The following is a 16,841-nucleotide window of genomic DNA, read 5'->3' as shown; positions in this document are numbered from 1 at the left end:
TGCCCTGGAATGTGGATGAAGGGATGCCCTGGAATGTGGATGAAGGGATCTAGAACCTGTATGATTATATGTTGGATTTGCTCACCGGATCTCCAGGATATTACATAAATAGTGACCGGACCGAAATCACCTATGCCTTGACAAAGACCCGTGGAAGGGTTGAAACACATCGGCGGCGGGTAGGTGGTTTTGGTCATTATAACAAGAGAGGAGAAAGCCGGGAGCAGGAGCCACGGTAGTACCAACTACGGACGATACAGCGGTTAAGAAGGATTGCACACCGAGACGGAGTCTGGGGAATGGCCAGTAGGAGAGGTAGCCCTAAAGCGGAAAATGTCTGGTAGCTAAGTCCAGACAGAAGGGAAGTACCATATAAAATCTCTGGCATCCTGGAGGTCCTATTGTTTAAATACCGAACTGTACAACCCATATAAGTTTGCCAGCAACCGGTAAAGTGCTCCATGTTTTTATTTTGGATTCCTAATAAAAAAAATTATATTTTATTAGACTTGGAGATACGAACTGTTTCTTTTTGGAATAAGGATACATATCGAATGGTCCTATGTCTGTGACTTTGGGCTTTTTAGCGCAAGGCTGAACGAGAACGGCACTGTGATTATGTAAAGGGCTTCTGGCTGAATAGATGGTCAGCCTTTTTTTGAAAGCACAACAGGGATCATTTATGAAATAAGATTTGGAGATATGAACTTTTTTGGAATAAGGACATATATGTGAGAGTTTTTTTTATATATTTCTATAAGATTATTGTTTTTTCATGTGAGGCTGATTAAGAAACGGCGCTGTGATTATTATTTTTTTTTTTCTCTATATGCAAATGGTGTTTGGCTGATTAGCTGGTCAGCTGCTTTGAAAGCACAGCTGGGATCGTTAAAAGTGCTTGGAAATAATCCTTTCTTTGGATTCTGAGTTGTGGTTTCAGCTAATAAGGATTTTTTGAGCTGCTAAAAGAAGATGTTCAGCCTCAGGGAAGAAAGAAGGACTTTAATAAAGACTGTTTTTTTGTCCCATAGTGAATCACAGAACGATATAGATGGTGATTTAGAAGGAATCATGATGAAAGTGCAAACACTTCTCCTTAAAGAGAGTAATTTGTGGTGGGAGGTCATAACTCTGGAAACGTACACTGCTCAGAACTTGATCCCACGTGGTTTAAGAATAAAGAAGATACCAAGTTTTAATACGGGCACAGAACAATTTAAGAAAGACTGGTATAAAGTGTTGAACTCTTGCTCTCTTTCACTGATGAAATTAATAATCAGTGAAAGAAGAGAAAACCTTAACAGTATTGAAAAAGAGATTGAATTGCTTACCAGTTTAGTGAACCCCTTTAAAGAGTTGGAAAAAGAAATAGTAGATAAGCTAAAGAAAAATGAACAGGATTTGATAAAGAAAAAAACAAAAAAGTTTTGGAGAGATAAGGATGATCTAGCTAAAGGGAATTATTATCAGGAGTTTGAAACGGTGGAGCAAGCCAATGGTTTAGAATGAATGAGTCAGCAGTGGATAGAAACATCTAGACCAGATGTAAAACGAGCAGGAACGAAGAGTAGGAGAGAAGTACACCATCCACTTAATAATAGAAATGAGGGACAGAGATATACAAGGAGATTAAATGATGAGTGGAGAAATAAGAAAAAAACGAACCTGGAGTATGAGCAGAGAAAAAGTAGAAATGAGGTCGATAGAAGAAACCCGTCACCTCATTTAAGAGATACGAAAAATATAGAAAAAGATTATAGCAGAAGAAATAGAAATTATTTTAGATTATAAAGTCCTATAAATCAGAGAGAACGATGGGAAAAATTCTCTGAATGTAAACCCCTAGAAAATCAAAGAGAGGAAAGAGGAAGAAGAGAGAAGAACGCCATCATTTTATAGGAGAGAGTCAACAGGATCCAGAGTTAGAAAGACAAGATCGAGGGTCATACATAGAAAGATGGAGATAGATGATAAGAGGATATATAGAAAAAGGGGAAAAAGAGGGGGTAATTTAAAAAGGAAAGAGAGACATAAAGAAAGACTTAAAAAACTGGATAAATTGAGAAAGAATAATATAGAAAAAAATAGTCTAAAAGACACTAAAATCTATACTATTAGTTCACATACTCTAACGACCCTGGAAGAGAGTGTGTTAAAAAAGGGTCTGAAATTTGCACATACTAACACAGCTAAGGGGTTTGATTTATTTGTTGACGTGCAAAAATTCCTAAGGAAACTCTCCCTTAAACGTTTTTTTTTTCTGAAGGAGAAAAAAATAAGGAGGTTTATTTAGATGGGGAGGAGTTAAAAAGGTCCAAATTTAAGAAGAAATCACATTTTAATCCAATACATAGTAGAGGTGCAGCTGTCAATACATTTGGAAAGATGGTCATTGCTGATTTGGAATAGGTCTGTAATAAGACTCAGAATAAAGGAAAATCAGGGACATACAACAATAACCTCTCCAAGAAGGAAAGAGAGGCATTAGAGAGCCTCCAGGAAAATAAATCCATCCCCATTAAACCCGCCGCTAAGGGAGGCGGGGTGGTGGTGATGGATACAGAGTGGTATGAAAATAAAGTGAAGTTAATGATGTCTGATAGAGATACGTATTTATCCATTAAGAAAAATCCAATGGAGAGACTCAAAAATGATTTGTGTGTTTTGGTGAAGAAGTATCACGGGATGGGGGTCATTACAGAACAGGAAAAAGATTTTCTATTAATCGATGATCCAACTCTGCCAGTAATATATGGATTACCTAAAATTCATAAAAATAGAGAGGACCCGCCATTACGACTAATAGTGGTGGGAGTCGGATCGGTGACTGCAAACCTCTCACAGTTAGTAGATTCTTATCTGCAACCCTTGGCGTGTAAAGGAGGTGCATATCTTAAAGATACAACAGACAAAATTAATAAATTAAAGGGAGTCCAGTGGCAACCCGGAGACATCCTTGTAAAAGCGGATATGGGGTCCCTTTACTCAATAATAAAACATGAGAAAGGGATTCAAGCTGTTGAAAATTCTTTGATTAAAGAGAAAACAGATGACCAATTAAAGGATTTTATTTTGGAAAGTATAGGATTTATTTTGAAAAATAATCATTTTTTCTTAAAGATATGCATTACCTACAACGCCTCGGGATGGCGATGGGTACGAGATTTGCCCCAGTTTCGCGAATATATTCATGGATTCGTGGGAGGAGCAGCATGTGTGGGGCAAGCTGGGGGCAGGTCTCATACTCTATCAAAGGTATATAGACAATATTTTATCTTTGGAGAGGTGGAGAGGAATTGCTTGTTAAGTTTCAAGAAAAGTTGAATAATAACGATTTTGGGGTGGTACTGACCTATACGCAAAGTGAGTCGAGTATAAATTACCTGGACCTAACAGTATACATTAAAGACCTGGCCATTTGCACCCAGAATTACAACAAGCCCACTGACAGTAACTCCTTCATAGGAAAAGATAGCAGTCACCAACCTAGTTGGTTGAAAGGGGTGCCGGGCAGTCAGTTCCGGTGTTTAAAACAAAACTGTACAGAAGGTGCTATTTACAAACAACAAGTTGAGGTGATGTAAGAACAATTTGTACAAAAAGGGTATGATGTTGATGTATTACAGAATACACTGGAAAGTATAGAAGAGGTAGATAGGGAAGTTCTTTTACAACCCAGAAGTAGGGAAAAAGGGGAAGATTTTTCCATCTCTTTTGTAACCACTTATAACTCCAAATATAAATGTATAGAAGGTGTACTTAATAAACACTGGGAAATATTGAAAAGTGATGATATATTAAGACAAGTACTCCCAGAAAGGCCAAAGATCATCTATAAGAGAGCCCCAAATTTAAAAAACATGTTAGTGAACAGTGCTATAGCCCCTGCACCCACAATGATGACAAGAATGAGAACCAAAGGTTTTTTGTAGGAGTGAATTGAGTGGAGCCTGTAAAAATATCAAGGGGACAGAGGGAAATAAAATGGAAACTTTTAAGTCTACTGTAACCAATAAGAATTATAAGATCAATCATTTCATGACCTGTGAAACGAAAAATGTAAGATCTGGCGTTCAACCTCCATGCCATCAAACGTAGCCGTGGTAAGTCTTGAAAAGCGAATGGCCCCTGCTGCAGCAGGTCCTCCCGAAGAGGAAGAGGCCTCAGCTCTTCTAGCTGTAGATCCAGAAGATCCGCGTACCAAGCCCTTCTTGGGCAGTCCGGAGCAATGAGGATCGCCTGAACTCTTGTTCTCCTTATGAGTTTTAGAACTCTTGGAATGAGTGGAAGTGGAGGAAACACGTATACTGACTGGAACACCCACGGAGTCACTAGGGCGTCCACCGCCACAGCTTTCGGATCCCTCGACCTGGAACAATACCGCTGAAGCTTCTTGTTGAGACGAGAGGCCATCATGTCTATTTGAGGTACACCCCAAAGATCTTTTACCTCCGTGAACACCTCCGGATGGAGTCCCCACTCTCCTGGATGGAGATCGTGTCTGCTGAAGAAGTCCACTTTCCAGTTGTCTACTCCAGGAATGAAGATTGCTGAAAGAACCAATGCGCGTTTTACTGCCCAGAGGATGATCCTTGATACCTCTGACATTGCAGCTCTGCTCTTTCCGCCCTGTTGGTTTATGTAAGCCACTGTCGTTACATTGTCCAACTGTACTTGAATGGCTCTATACCGCAGAAGAGCCGCTTGGAGAAGACTGTTGTAGATGGCTCTTAGTTCCAGAATGTTTATTGGTAGACCGGCTTCCAGACTTGACCACCTTCCTTGAAAGGTCTCCTGTTGAGCGACTGCGCCCCAGCCCCGGAAACTTGCATCCATGGTTAGAAGGATCCAGTCCTGAATCCCGAACCTGCGGCCCTCCAGAAGGAGAGGTAATTGTAGCCACCAGAGGAGTGAAATCCTGGCCTTTGGCGACAGACGTATTCTCTGGTGCATGTGTAGATGAGATCCCGACCACTAGTCCAGGAGATCCAGTTGGAAGGGTCGAACATGAAACCTCCCATACTGCAGAGCCTCGTAAGAGGCCACATTCTTCCCCCGAAGGCGAATGCACTGATGAACCGACACCCGGGCTGGCTTCAGGACATCCCAGACCATTGTTTGTATCACCAACACTTTCTCCTCCGGAAGAAACACCCTCTGCACTTTCGTGTCGAGGATCATTCCCAGAAAGGACAACCTTCTGGTCGGCTCCAAATGTGATTTTGGAAGATTCAGGATCCAACCGTGTTCCCTGAGTAGATGGGTTGTGAGAACAATGGACTATAACAGCTTCTCCTTGGATGATGCCTTTATCAGCAGATCGTCCAGATAAGGAATTATGTTCACCCCCTGTCTGCGGAGGAGAACCATCATCTCCGCCATCATCTTGGTGAATACCCTTGGTGCTGTGGAGAGGCCGAATGGCAGGGCCTGGAACTGAAAATGACTAACAGTGCAAATCGGAGAAAAGCTTGATGCGGCGGCCAAATCAGAATGTGGAGGTACGCATCCTTGATATCCAGGGATACCAGGAATTCCCCCTCCTCCAGACCTGATATCACTGCCCTCAGAGACTCCACTTTGAACTTGAACTCCCTCAGAAAGGGGTTTAGCGATTTTAAGTTCAAAATGTGCCTGACCGAACCATCCGGTTTCGGTACCACGAAAAGGTTTGAATAGTAACCTTCGTTTTGCAAATGGGGTGGAACTGGTACAATGACATGTGACTCCACCAACTTCTGCATGGCTTCCTGTAGGATAGTCCTGTCCACCAGCAAAGCTGGCAAGCCTGATTTGAAGAATCGGTGAGGAGGGAGATCTTGAAACTCCAGCCTTTACCCCTTGGACACAATATCTTGCACCCAGGGATCCAGGCCGGATGACACCCAGACATGGCTGAAATGCCTGAGTCTCGCCCCCACCGGCCCTACCTCCAGGCCGCGCTGTCCACCGTCATGATGAGGAATTTGGCGTACCTGAAGCAGGCTTCTGTTCATGGGAGCCCGCAGCAGCAGGTTTCTTGGATTTTGGCCGACCTCCTCTAAAGAAGGTGTTGGACGGCTTGGCCTTTCTTGTTTTAGCAGCCCGAAAGGACTGTGATGCAGCTGAAGAGAAAGGTTTCTTCGTAGCAGGTGCAGCTGAGGGAAGAAAAGGTGACTTACCCACTGTAGCCGTGGAAATCCATGCATCCAACGCTTTCCCAAAGAGAGCCTGACCTATGAAGGGTAAGGTCTCCACACCTCACCTGGATTCTGCGTCGGCAGACCACTGGCGCAGCCAAAGTCCTCTATGAGCTGAGACAGACATGGAAGATCCCTGCAGCCATCGAACCCAGGTCTTTCATGGATTCCACCATAAATCCTGCTGAATCCTGAATGCTACGTAAAAACAATTCAATGTCACTTTTATCCATTGTATCCAAATCCTCAAGTAACGTGCCTGACCACTTTACTATAGCCTCGGAAATCCATTCACAGGCAATAGTAGGACGTAGTATCGTCCCTGAAGCCATGTATATGGATTTGAGCGTAGTGTAAATATTGCGATCAGCCAGTTCTTTTAACACGGTAGATCCGTGGACAGGTAAAACCACCTTTTTTGAGAGTCTGGATACAGATGCGTCAACTATGGGTGGGTTTTCCCATTTTTTCCTATCCTCCTCAGGGAAAGGGAAAGCAACCAGAACCTTTCTAGGGATCTGAAATTTTTTCTCAAATATAGCATTTAATTCCTTAGACACAGGGAAGGTTAGCGATGCTTTCTTATTGTCAGTGAAGTAAGCCTCCTCAACCTGCTCAGGTGTTGTATCAGCAATATTCAACACATCTCTAATGGCCTCTATCATCAACTGCACCCCTTTTGCAAGAGATGCCGCCCCCCACAGCACACCCCCATCACCGTATGCCGTGTCAGAATCGGTATCGGTGTCATCTTGCATGATCTGGGCAAGAGCACGTTTTTGGGAGCGTACATTAGGTGGCCCTGAGGTAAAAGAACCGGACCAAACTGCCATAGAGTTCTGTAAAACCTGAGTTGAGGACTCATTTTGTGCAACTCTAGTAGAAATCTGAGAAATCATACTTTTAAGAGAGGCTAACCACTCAGGCTTCCTTGCTGGGACCTGCACTAACACAGTGCAATCCTGATTACATGGAATGGGATCATCCTGAGAGGACATATCCTCTGCAGTATATGACACAGAGTCCCTGGACATAGCTTAATGGAGACCACAAACACTCCACACACACACACACACACACACACACACACACACACACACACACACACGGAAGGGCAGACAGAGTTTCCCCCTAAGAATGGCAAGAGAGACACAGCACTACAAGATAGGGAGACCCATAACCAGCGCTCACTGTGTACCTTAATAGGTTGCACAGTACAGATATACAGCCTCCCCCCCCCCCCCCTTCTACAACCCCCTGGTACCGTATAAGATAGCTGGAGTTATTTTGGAGGGACAGCTCTCAGTGACACCGCTTCTGCAGTCAGGAAAATGGCGCTGAACGCTGCTGGGTCCGCTCTGAGAAGCTCGCCCCCTTTCATGGTGCTGCTTCCTGTTCTTCTGAAGATTATACTGGCATGAGGAAAAGTGCTGGCAGCAATCCTGGGACCCTGACAGGCTTGGTGGTCAGTTTATGGTGTAGGCGCCTGCTCAGGCAACCCTCACAGCGCCAAACTATGTATCGCTGAGCCCCGGAGCGCAGTTAGTACTGCGCTCCATACCCTGTTGCCGCCATCTTCACACCGGCTCCCCGCTTGCTAGGGGAGCTGGTGACTAACTCACCACTGATCTTCTGTCTCTGTAAGGGGGTGGCGGCATTCTGCTGGGGTGAGCGATCCCCTGTGGCGGGGAACGTTCGATCCCCTCAGGAGCTCAGTGTCCAGTCAGCGGAGACAGTGGCTCAGACCCCGCAGGGCGGACACTACTCTCCCCCTTAGTCCCTTGAAGCAGGGAGGCTGTTGCCAGCAGCCTCCCTGTGCCTAAACTCTATTTAAAATAATAAAACTAAAAGAACTCCTATGGAGCTCCCCTAGCTGTGACCGGCTCCTCCAGGCACATTTTATAAACTGAGTCCGGTAGGAGGGGCATAGAGGGAGGAGCCAGCCCACACTCTCAAACTCTTAAAGTGACAGTGGCTCCTAGTGGACCTGTCTATACCCCATGGTACTAATGTGGACCTCAGCATCCTCTTGGACTAAGAGAGATCTCATTTAAATCAGAAGCAATAGCCGCCCCTCAGAATCTTCAGCTCTGCTAGACTCCTAAGTCTTTTAGATTTATATTTCAGTGTATTTATTTCAGTAACTCTGACCTATAAGACAACTTGCATTTTAAATGTGTAAACCTGTTTTCATTTTAGCAGAGTTGAAGGTTAAATGGTAGATATTCATAATTTTTATATTCCTACTGCTGCAATTTGGAGTCTTGGAATATCAAACTTCATAACAGTAGTGAGATGAATTACACTTCAGCTATTAAAGCAAAATGTACAATAAAACCAAATTCATCTAATTACTTGTAATTGCAATAGTTTCTCTGTGACCTTTATTGCAGAATTATAGTTCTACTGTAGTACTGTAATTTACCCTTTACGCTTGTGGACACGGGCAGATTTAGTGTGAGGCATGGCATTTGGTTACATAAAGCTGTAAGGTCTTTTTTCTTTTAACTCCGAACACACACTCCTCTTTCTTCCGCAATAATAAATTAATTTCTGGAATTCAAATATTCAGTCCATGAGTTTATGTGGACAGTTTTCTGTGTGAAAGAAGTGGATGGAGGATGGGACAAGCCTTGTGAGCCTATAACTTCTAATTGTGGGTGAAGAAGGGTTATCGTTAAACCATAAACATTTTCACAGCTGTATTATGTTTGTTATATTGTTACAGATTAGGGTGACCAATCCCCGGATCGGGATTGGCGGGATCCTGGGATTTAGGCCAAAAATCGTCCGGGATTCAATACCGGGATTGGAAGCTCCAATCCCGGGTATTGTGGGATCAGGCGGCCCTTTAATGCCGGGCAGCGTTGAGCGTCCTCAGGACGATCAGCGCTGCCAGGCTACCTTCTCCTGGCTCTCCCTGCGCAGCGCGACCTCTGACTCTGAGGTCATGCTGTGCACTCTCCAGCCCGTCACCTGCCACCGAGGCCGATGGAAAGCCATCCGTCACCCACCGCGAAGCTGGATGAAGATTCCCACCCTCCCGCCCCAGCAGTTAGGTGAGTTATGTGTGCGGGATTTAGAGGCGGGATGGGTTGTGGGGGACACAAAGTAAAAAAGCCAATCCCGCGCATCCCGGGATTGACCATTTTTCAATCCCGATACCCGGGATTGAAAAAATTGCCCGGGATTGGCCACCCTAGTGCAGATCACTAAAAGCAGCACAACGTTTACTCATTTAATGTGTGTTTTATAATCTGTGGATATACTTTTTGTTTAGGTTTCTAGCTGTAGTGAAGTGACAATTAATGCTGTAAACAAAGCAATTGGTGAAACATTCAAAGTAAAAACATTAATCAATTATAAAAAAAAAGCACCACACAGTGCCAAATGTGTTTAGATTTTTATTGATAAAAAGGCATGAAACTTGCATTACTATAATTCTTTTTATTACACATAGCATGTGAAGGGCTCCCTAGAAATTGTTCCCCATAATGGTATATTTCCTGTTGGGGAAAACATACGGTAGACGTTATACTAGTAGGCCTTTCCACCTTTCGATAGCAGTAGTTAGGTGTTCTGTGTTTTACAACACTGATGTCTTTAATCTAGAAGCACATCAGAGGCAATGTAATACTGTGCAAGGCTAAAGAGATGTTTTTATAGCCATAAGTAAATGAGGTGCAATTCTACTTGCCTACTACCCTAAAATGGCCGGGAGGCTCCCAAAAATATGGTTACCCTTCCGGACCCCCGGAAAAGTAGGCATGTCTCCAGGTTTAAAAGATGCCCCCACCTCGCTCGGCCACCCATCTAGCGAGTTAACTGCGCGGTCTGGGCACCGATGATGCGATTTTGGGTTAATTGTGCAATCGTGGCCACGCCCCCTGCTGTATAATACTGTTAATCTAGACAATGTCAAACAGGGCGCATGGCTACAATGATGCAATAATAAACACCACACCCTCTGTACTGCCTCCTGTATAGTGTTCTTCCTCCACCCCACCTCACCCCACCCCTTTTGATGTGCCTCACCCCCAAAGCACCCCCAAGCAGAGTACAACTAGCTGCTGTCTTCAGGAGAGAGAGCAGCACAGAAGTCGGCATGCATGGGTGCATTATGTCACTTTCGGCACCTCTCTGGCTTAATAAAATGAATTTGCTCATTGTAATTTTTGGGCTTTTTGGTATATCTGTAACAGCAGGAACATTTAGAATTCTGAATCCAATTGTAAGCCATCATGCACTGAAATAGTACATTGCACCTTTGATACTTACGTAGTTGCACAGGGGGAAAAAAAAAACTGTTTCCACATCATATTGAATAGTAATTTCTGACTTACCGCTCCAGCCCGTTGTTTTTTTGTATTAAACCAATACCATATTTGCATAATGGTTTACTAACCTATAAAAATAAATCAGTTAACCCAGTCGTTTGTCAAGAACAATAGATTAAGATTACTATGTATTACACAGTTCAAAGTTAAGCATTTATTTTCTTAGAAATTAAAAAAATAAATATTTTGTTATTAAATAGTGAAATGCATTCTAAGTTATGATTATATACTAAATAGGTTGATTGGAATACCATCAAAGAGACAACTGCGTACCATTCAAAGAAAAGTTATGTTGTATTGTTGCTCTACAGTGGCAAAAACGTAGCTACTGTATATTGTTTTAAAAAGGCAAAAAGGTTTACAACAAACATTAGAACTAAACTGAGTTTGTTCTAATGAAATCTGATCTATTACCAAAATTGTATCTCCATCTTTGATACCTTAGATCAGCAGTAGGCAGCGTGTGGCTTTCCAGCTTGTTGTTGAACCAAAACTCCTATGATGTCTGTTATTCTCTGGCAGAACCACAAAATCCCTAAGCCTGCCTTAAATACTATACCACAGTGCTAATGTCATCAGCTTCATCAGGTTTTTTTGGCCTGCTTGGCAGGGATTTCAAGTATTCAAGATGCCGTCTTGCATCTTCTTGGTTTTGCCGTACATAGTATACCACATAGGATATCACCATGGTGAACCAGCCAAACATAGTGACCAACATGGCATAATCTGTTGTCCTTTTGGGAAGATTGCAAAGATCAGCATCATTAGCATTAGTCAGGAATGCCCGTCCCGCATGTTCATCCAGTACTGCTGTTTTGCAGATGACATTGCTCGCAGTCTCGTGGTTAGATACCATGCTTCGCAGAACCTGCTGTAGAGTACAGTCACAATGCCAAGGGTTGTTAGCAATCCGGGCCCTTGCCTTCAGGTTATTGAAAGCATTTTTATGGACGCTTACAATTTGGTTATCTGACAGATCTAGAGTCTGCAGGTTCTCTGCTACACCTTTAAAAGAGTACTCATCTATAAATCCAATGGCATTTTTGGATAAGTTGAGAACTTTTAGTTGATGGAGATCTTTAAAAATCTCATTAGGGATAGAGGTTATCTGATTAGAGTCTAGGTAGAGTAAAACCGTTTCAGGAGGAATGTCTCTAGGTATTTCCTTGAGATTCGCATTACTGCAGCTGACATTTAAGCCTCCGGAATGAGAGCAAAGGCAGCCTTTGGGACACATACTGGCAGAATGAAAGCACAGTATCATTAGAACAAAGCTTTGTAGGAGTAGACACATGGAGAGAGAGCGTGTTAGCCACAGGTCTACCAAATTCATGCTTAGATGTCAGCATAATAACATAGCTACTTCTCATTTACCCAAAAGAAGTAATAAAGGATGCACCAAAGCAAATCCGCAGCTTCATTTTTAAAAATTTTCTGAATGGATGATCGTAGCACTCATCAGATCAGGGAAAACATCTGAAATAAAAACAATATCCTTGTTAGTTTGGTTGACATGTCTATACCTATATTCAATATATATAAAAAAATGCACACTTATCGCCCCTGTGAAAATATACATTTATGTAACAATTGTTTGTAAGATGTATATAAAATATATATGTATGATAAAGCTAGGAGACTAACTTCACAGTGCACAATTGCAGAGATTAGAGGGGTTGTCCATTCACACTGGCATAACCCAATAGAGGTGTATTGGCTTCTCTTCACAATTCCCCCTGAGAGGGATCCAATCAGATCCCTCCCAGCACCCCCCGCATCACACTGCACATGTGCGGGACTACCAGGCAGTGGCGGCTCCAGCGGTGAGGCTGCAGCGCAGTCCAAAGTTCAAACAGGGGCGCCACACCAACTGTCATCTCAAACTGACTCACTGGCAATACAGTAGGTATGACTCTGGAGACGCCACTGCTCCCGGGTAATAAACACAGAAATCCTTACTATCGCAAAGGACAGCTCTCATGTTTCTAGGTACATACCGGCATTAATAACGCCGGAATATGCCCATAAATGGCGGGATGTACTACATCGCAGATGCGATGCTTAGTACATCCCACCTAATGTCTCTTATATGCCAAGTTCACAAATATGCCAAAGCACCATGTGTTCAGTACAGGCATCACTAGAACTTAACAGGTGAGGAAAAGAGCATAGTAACTTGCTTTTATTAAAATACAGTAACACAATTCCTCCTCTACGCAAGGATTTCCTAATGAAAAGAATATTATAAGATAAATAATATGCCATTTATTTAAGCAAACAAATTAATAAATGTGCTACTTCTAATGGGAGGAGATAGGTGCTTCAATCAATTTAAGAGGGTAAGTAGCAATAATCCAACATGGGAGTCACATAGAGAAATCCACAAAAATAGCTGTTCGGATGCTTGAGAACCATAGTTGAAAACCCCGATTTAAACCTTTTTTGATCCATATCAACATTTAACAAAAAGACCCCAATACAGTACACTGTATGCATGAAAAACAAATTGAAAACAAATTGGTACATTTCCTAGAGATATTCTTCAAAACCAGTACTTATAAATGATCATAACATTACGAAAATTAAACAGTCCTGATTCACATAAAATTTATTTTTTTCATAATCAGTTGAGACTTGTGAATTAGAATGATGATTTCATTATTTATAACCCAAATATGCAATGTCCTTTCCTCGCAGCACTAATTGTAATTTAATATTGGAACTGTAAGTAGACATTTTGAAATTGTTACTTCTCATTGTATAACAAGAACTGTGTTCAGCTGTCTGAATTGCACACACATCACAAATGTACAGTGGGGGTAATTCCAAGTTGATCGCAGAAGGAAATTTTTTAGCAGTTGGCCAAAACCATGTGCACTGCAGTGGAGGCAGATATAACATGTGCAGAGAGAGTCAGATTTGGGTGTGGTGTGTTCAATCTGCAATCTAAATTGCAGTGTAAAAATAAAGCAGCCAGTATTTACCCTGCACAGAAACAAAATAACCCACCCAAATATAACTCTCTCTGCAAATGTTATATCTGCCCCCGCTGCAGTGCACATGGTTTTGCCCAATTGCAAAAAAATTTCCTGCTGCGATCAACTTGGAATTACCTCCAGTATGTTTACTAACAATGTGTTCTTTAGTGGCTATGGCCTTTCCCACAGCTGCTTCTGCGTCTTTATAGTTTTTGCGGCTACATCTTGCCTGGTGGAGAGCTGTGCGTCTGAATGTGCAAAAGACTGTGATGCCCACTATCAGCATGCGTAAACATAGAAATACCAATTGGTGTGTCTTTAGACACACCATCAGTTACACCATTGAGGCTTACATCAGCCCTATGGCAAGGGTATTTTCTCAATCTGAGAATGGCCTCCCGTGTGAGCAGTTCAGTTCCTTGTAGTTCCCCAGCATGTTCCTCCAACACTCACATGAAATGCATCTCCATGCACCTTTTTAGGCACCATCTATTACCGCCAACTCATTGTCCAGGAATGCCCATAACATTTGTACTACTGTGTGTCTAATTTTTGTCTCTGTGCATACAAAATTGGGATGCATGTGTAGTGCAAATCAGACGCATGCACAGACAAAAAACATTGCTCCACTGCGTCTGACATCGCTACTGCGTCCCACTCAGAAGTATTTCCTTAGGATTCTATTTACTCATTTGCAGCAATAAGGCTGATTTTCTATAGCTATAAAGTCAGTTAAAGGTTAAATTTACTAAGAAAGGCTAAACTTAATGCTTCAGCGGTCAGTCTGGATCTCTTAGCTGGTCCACTCATGTGCAATGGAATGGTTGCCCATCTTAGACTTTCAGTTCCACATTTCCATAAACAAAAAAAAGTTAATTAAAATATTTAAGTAAAAATTAAACAATATTTCTAAGTAAAAAATATTTATTTAAATAAAGATTTTATTTCGATGAGATGGCAACACTTCTGAACAGTGATAGACGGATTGTGGTGGTATAGTTACTACCATAATACTTCTTAGGTAGACTGGGGCATCGGTTGTCATTGGTAGCTTGAAAAGGTTATCACCGGAGATGGTCAGTGATAGCTATTGGGAGCCAGGAAGCTTGATGAATAGGGAGAACTCCAGATGGTTTGAGTATATCTCCAATGGTGGGTCATCTGCACATGTGCAGAATGGCTCTTGCGTTGTCACATGCAGAACCTCCTGAGCAGCAGCCTGACTAACAGGTTGTGGCCATTTGGGGGTGGCACTGGGCAGCATTCCCAAAAAGTGGTGTTCCCCCCTGTTTTCTGGCAGTAGTGAGGACAGGGTCAACTTCCTGGCCTCGCCTACGAAGATGTGAGGGCCAATCTGAGTAACCTTGGACTTACTGAGATAGCCAATGGTCTATTGATGTCGGCAGAAGGCGTCTTTGTCCTCCGACGTCTCCTGCGGAATTAGCAAATTTTCACATTGCTGCTGCGTCCAAAGATGCAACAGTAATGTGTTCTGTGTATATAGTCACGCATCAAGGAGGGTTGCTCACACACCACTGGCGTTCCAATATTTCCCTGAAGTTCTAAGCTGCCCCAGTCCCTGCCTCTCTTTTAAAAATATCCCATTCACTGACACATGTTTAGTAAATAAACTTCTGATATGTTACCAAGATCAGAGCTGATTATTTATTTGCTTTTTTATTTTCTGTATGATTTAGGTGTTTCCTTTTTCTTTGGAGTACCACTTTATAACATTTTAGTATCAAGATAAGTAAAAAAATAACAAAAATATTGTAAATGTTATTTTTATTTTCTTTACATTAACTAGATATATACAGGTTTGGTAAGAAATCCCGGCAGTCGGAATCCCAACAGAATACCTCACGGTATGAATCCTGGATCGAGGTAAGTATTTTTTTACCCTAACCCTAACACACCCCTCTCGCAGCCTAACCCTAATCTCCCCCTCCTACAGCCTAACAGTAACCCACCCACCGCAGCCTAACCATAAACATCCACCGAGTGCCTAACCCTAATCCCAAAGCCAGTATTTACATTCGGGATCCATCAGGATTCAGACCATCGGGATCCAGATGTCGGTATTCTGACTGTCAGGATTCTGACCACATCCCATATATAAAGTACTATGTTTGAATACAATTAATTATGATATTCAGGTTAAACTAAGCACCTAGGAATTTCATGAGACAAAGAGCGGTTGAATTCTAGTTTGCTGGATACTGTTTTGTTTACATACGGTAATTACTGCAAAAATAATGTTTGGTCATGTTGAAGCCATATGAACTTGCTAAGCTTCCAAATGTTTGTACTTGTTAATTAAGTTCCAGCGATGACAGTAATGTTCTTCCTTCTGTTTCTTCTCCAAAAATATCAGATAGACACATTAGATTCACAGTTAAATACACTGTAAACAATATTTGCATATGTTCATTTTTAACTCCTGCCCTAAAACTCATACAACAAACAAAAGCACAGTGCACAATTGTTAACTAGTGTAATAAATGGAAGCCTGTGTATCCAGACACCTGCTTGCCATACTTGGTACTGCTAAATGTGATTGTGCACAGTGGCATTTCAGGCAAGTGTAAAGCCCCTAATACTGTATATATATCGCACTGGAAGAGTAAAGGGCCCCATACACTTATACGACATGACGGTCCGTCATGTCATATAAGATTTCCTCCAACCTCCCGGCAGCCTCCCCGTTGGCAGGATAGTATTAGATATATCGTATGCAGGTTTTTTTGCATACAATGTATCTTTTACTTTCCCATCCATTTACTGCGGGATCCGACATATAACGAGTGCAGCACTCGTGATATGTCGGATCTAGGGGGATCCGATCCGATGCACACGGGAACGCGCATCGGATCGGGGGGAAAAGCACACCGAAAATGCCCGATTTCACCCAATATGTCAGGCAGAATGCCCGAATTGGGCTGAAATTGGGCATTATCGGCCTAGTGTATGGGGCCCTTTAGTCCTGGTCTGTGCAGAGATTGCACAAACTTCTGTTTGTGCAGCTCTCCTGTACAGCGATTTCCCCCTCCCCCTGTAGGCAGCGACTACCTGATCGCAGGGATGCAAAAAACGCACCCTAATGATCAGGTCTGAATTAGGCCCATAATACCTTGCTTACCATGAAGCAATGGCTCCTTATTTGGACAGTGTTTAGAACACCTCCCAACACTTGAAAAAAATTGTATTACCGTATTTGCCGGCGTATAAGACGACTGGGCGTATAAGACGACCCCCAACATTTCCACTCAAAATATAGAGTTTGTTATATACTCGCCGTATAAGACTACCCCCTTCCACACACCAAATAAAACGTAAAAGAACATCAG

At 42.5% G+C, this 16,841-nt stretch overlaps 1 protein-coding gene across 8 annotated transcripts in view; it reads right to left on the bottom strand.

Annotated features, from left to right (window-relative positions):
• Window positions 1-9,570: 9,570 nt before the first annotated feature.
• Window positions 9,571-16,841, bottom strand: part of LRRC3B (leucine rich repeat containing 3B) — a 495,918-nt gene continuing 488,647 nt past the window's right edge. For all 8 annotated transcript variants that reach the window (XM_063922248.1, XM_063922246.1, XM_063922245.1 and 5 more), the window contains one exon: window positions 9,571-11,992. In XM_063922248.1, coding sequence (XP_063778318.1) covers window positions 11,070-11,849 — 780 coding nt within the window. In that variant the 5' untranslated portion in view covers window positions 11,850-11,992 and the 3' untranslated portion in view covers window positions 9,571-11,069. The remainder of the gene's footprint in view (window positions 11,993-16,841) is intronic.

Source organism: Pseudophryne corroboree, chromosome 5, assembly GCF_028390025.1.
Source record: "Pseudophryne corroboree isolate aPseCor3 chromosome 5, aPseCor3.hap2, whole genome shotgun sequence".
Classification (NCBI taxonomy): domain Eukaryota; kingdom Metazoa; phylum Chordata; class Amphibia; order Anura; family Myobatrachidae; genus Pseudophryne; species Pseudophryne corroboree.
This window is presented reverse-complemented; position numbering and strand designations above follow the sequence as displayed.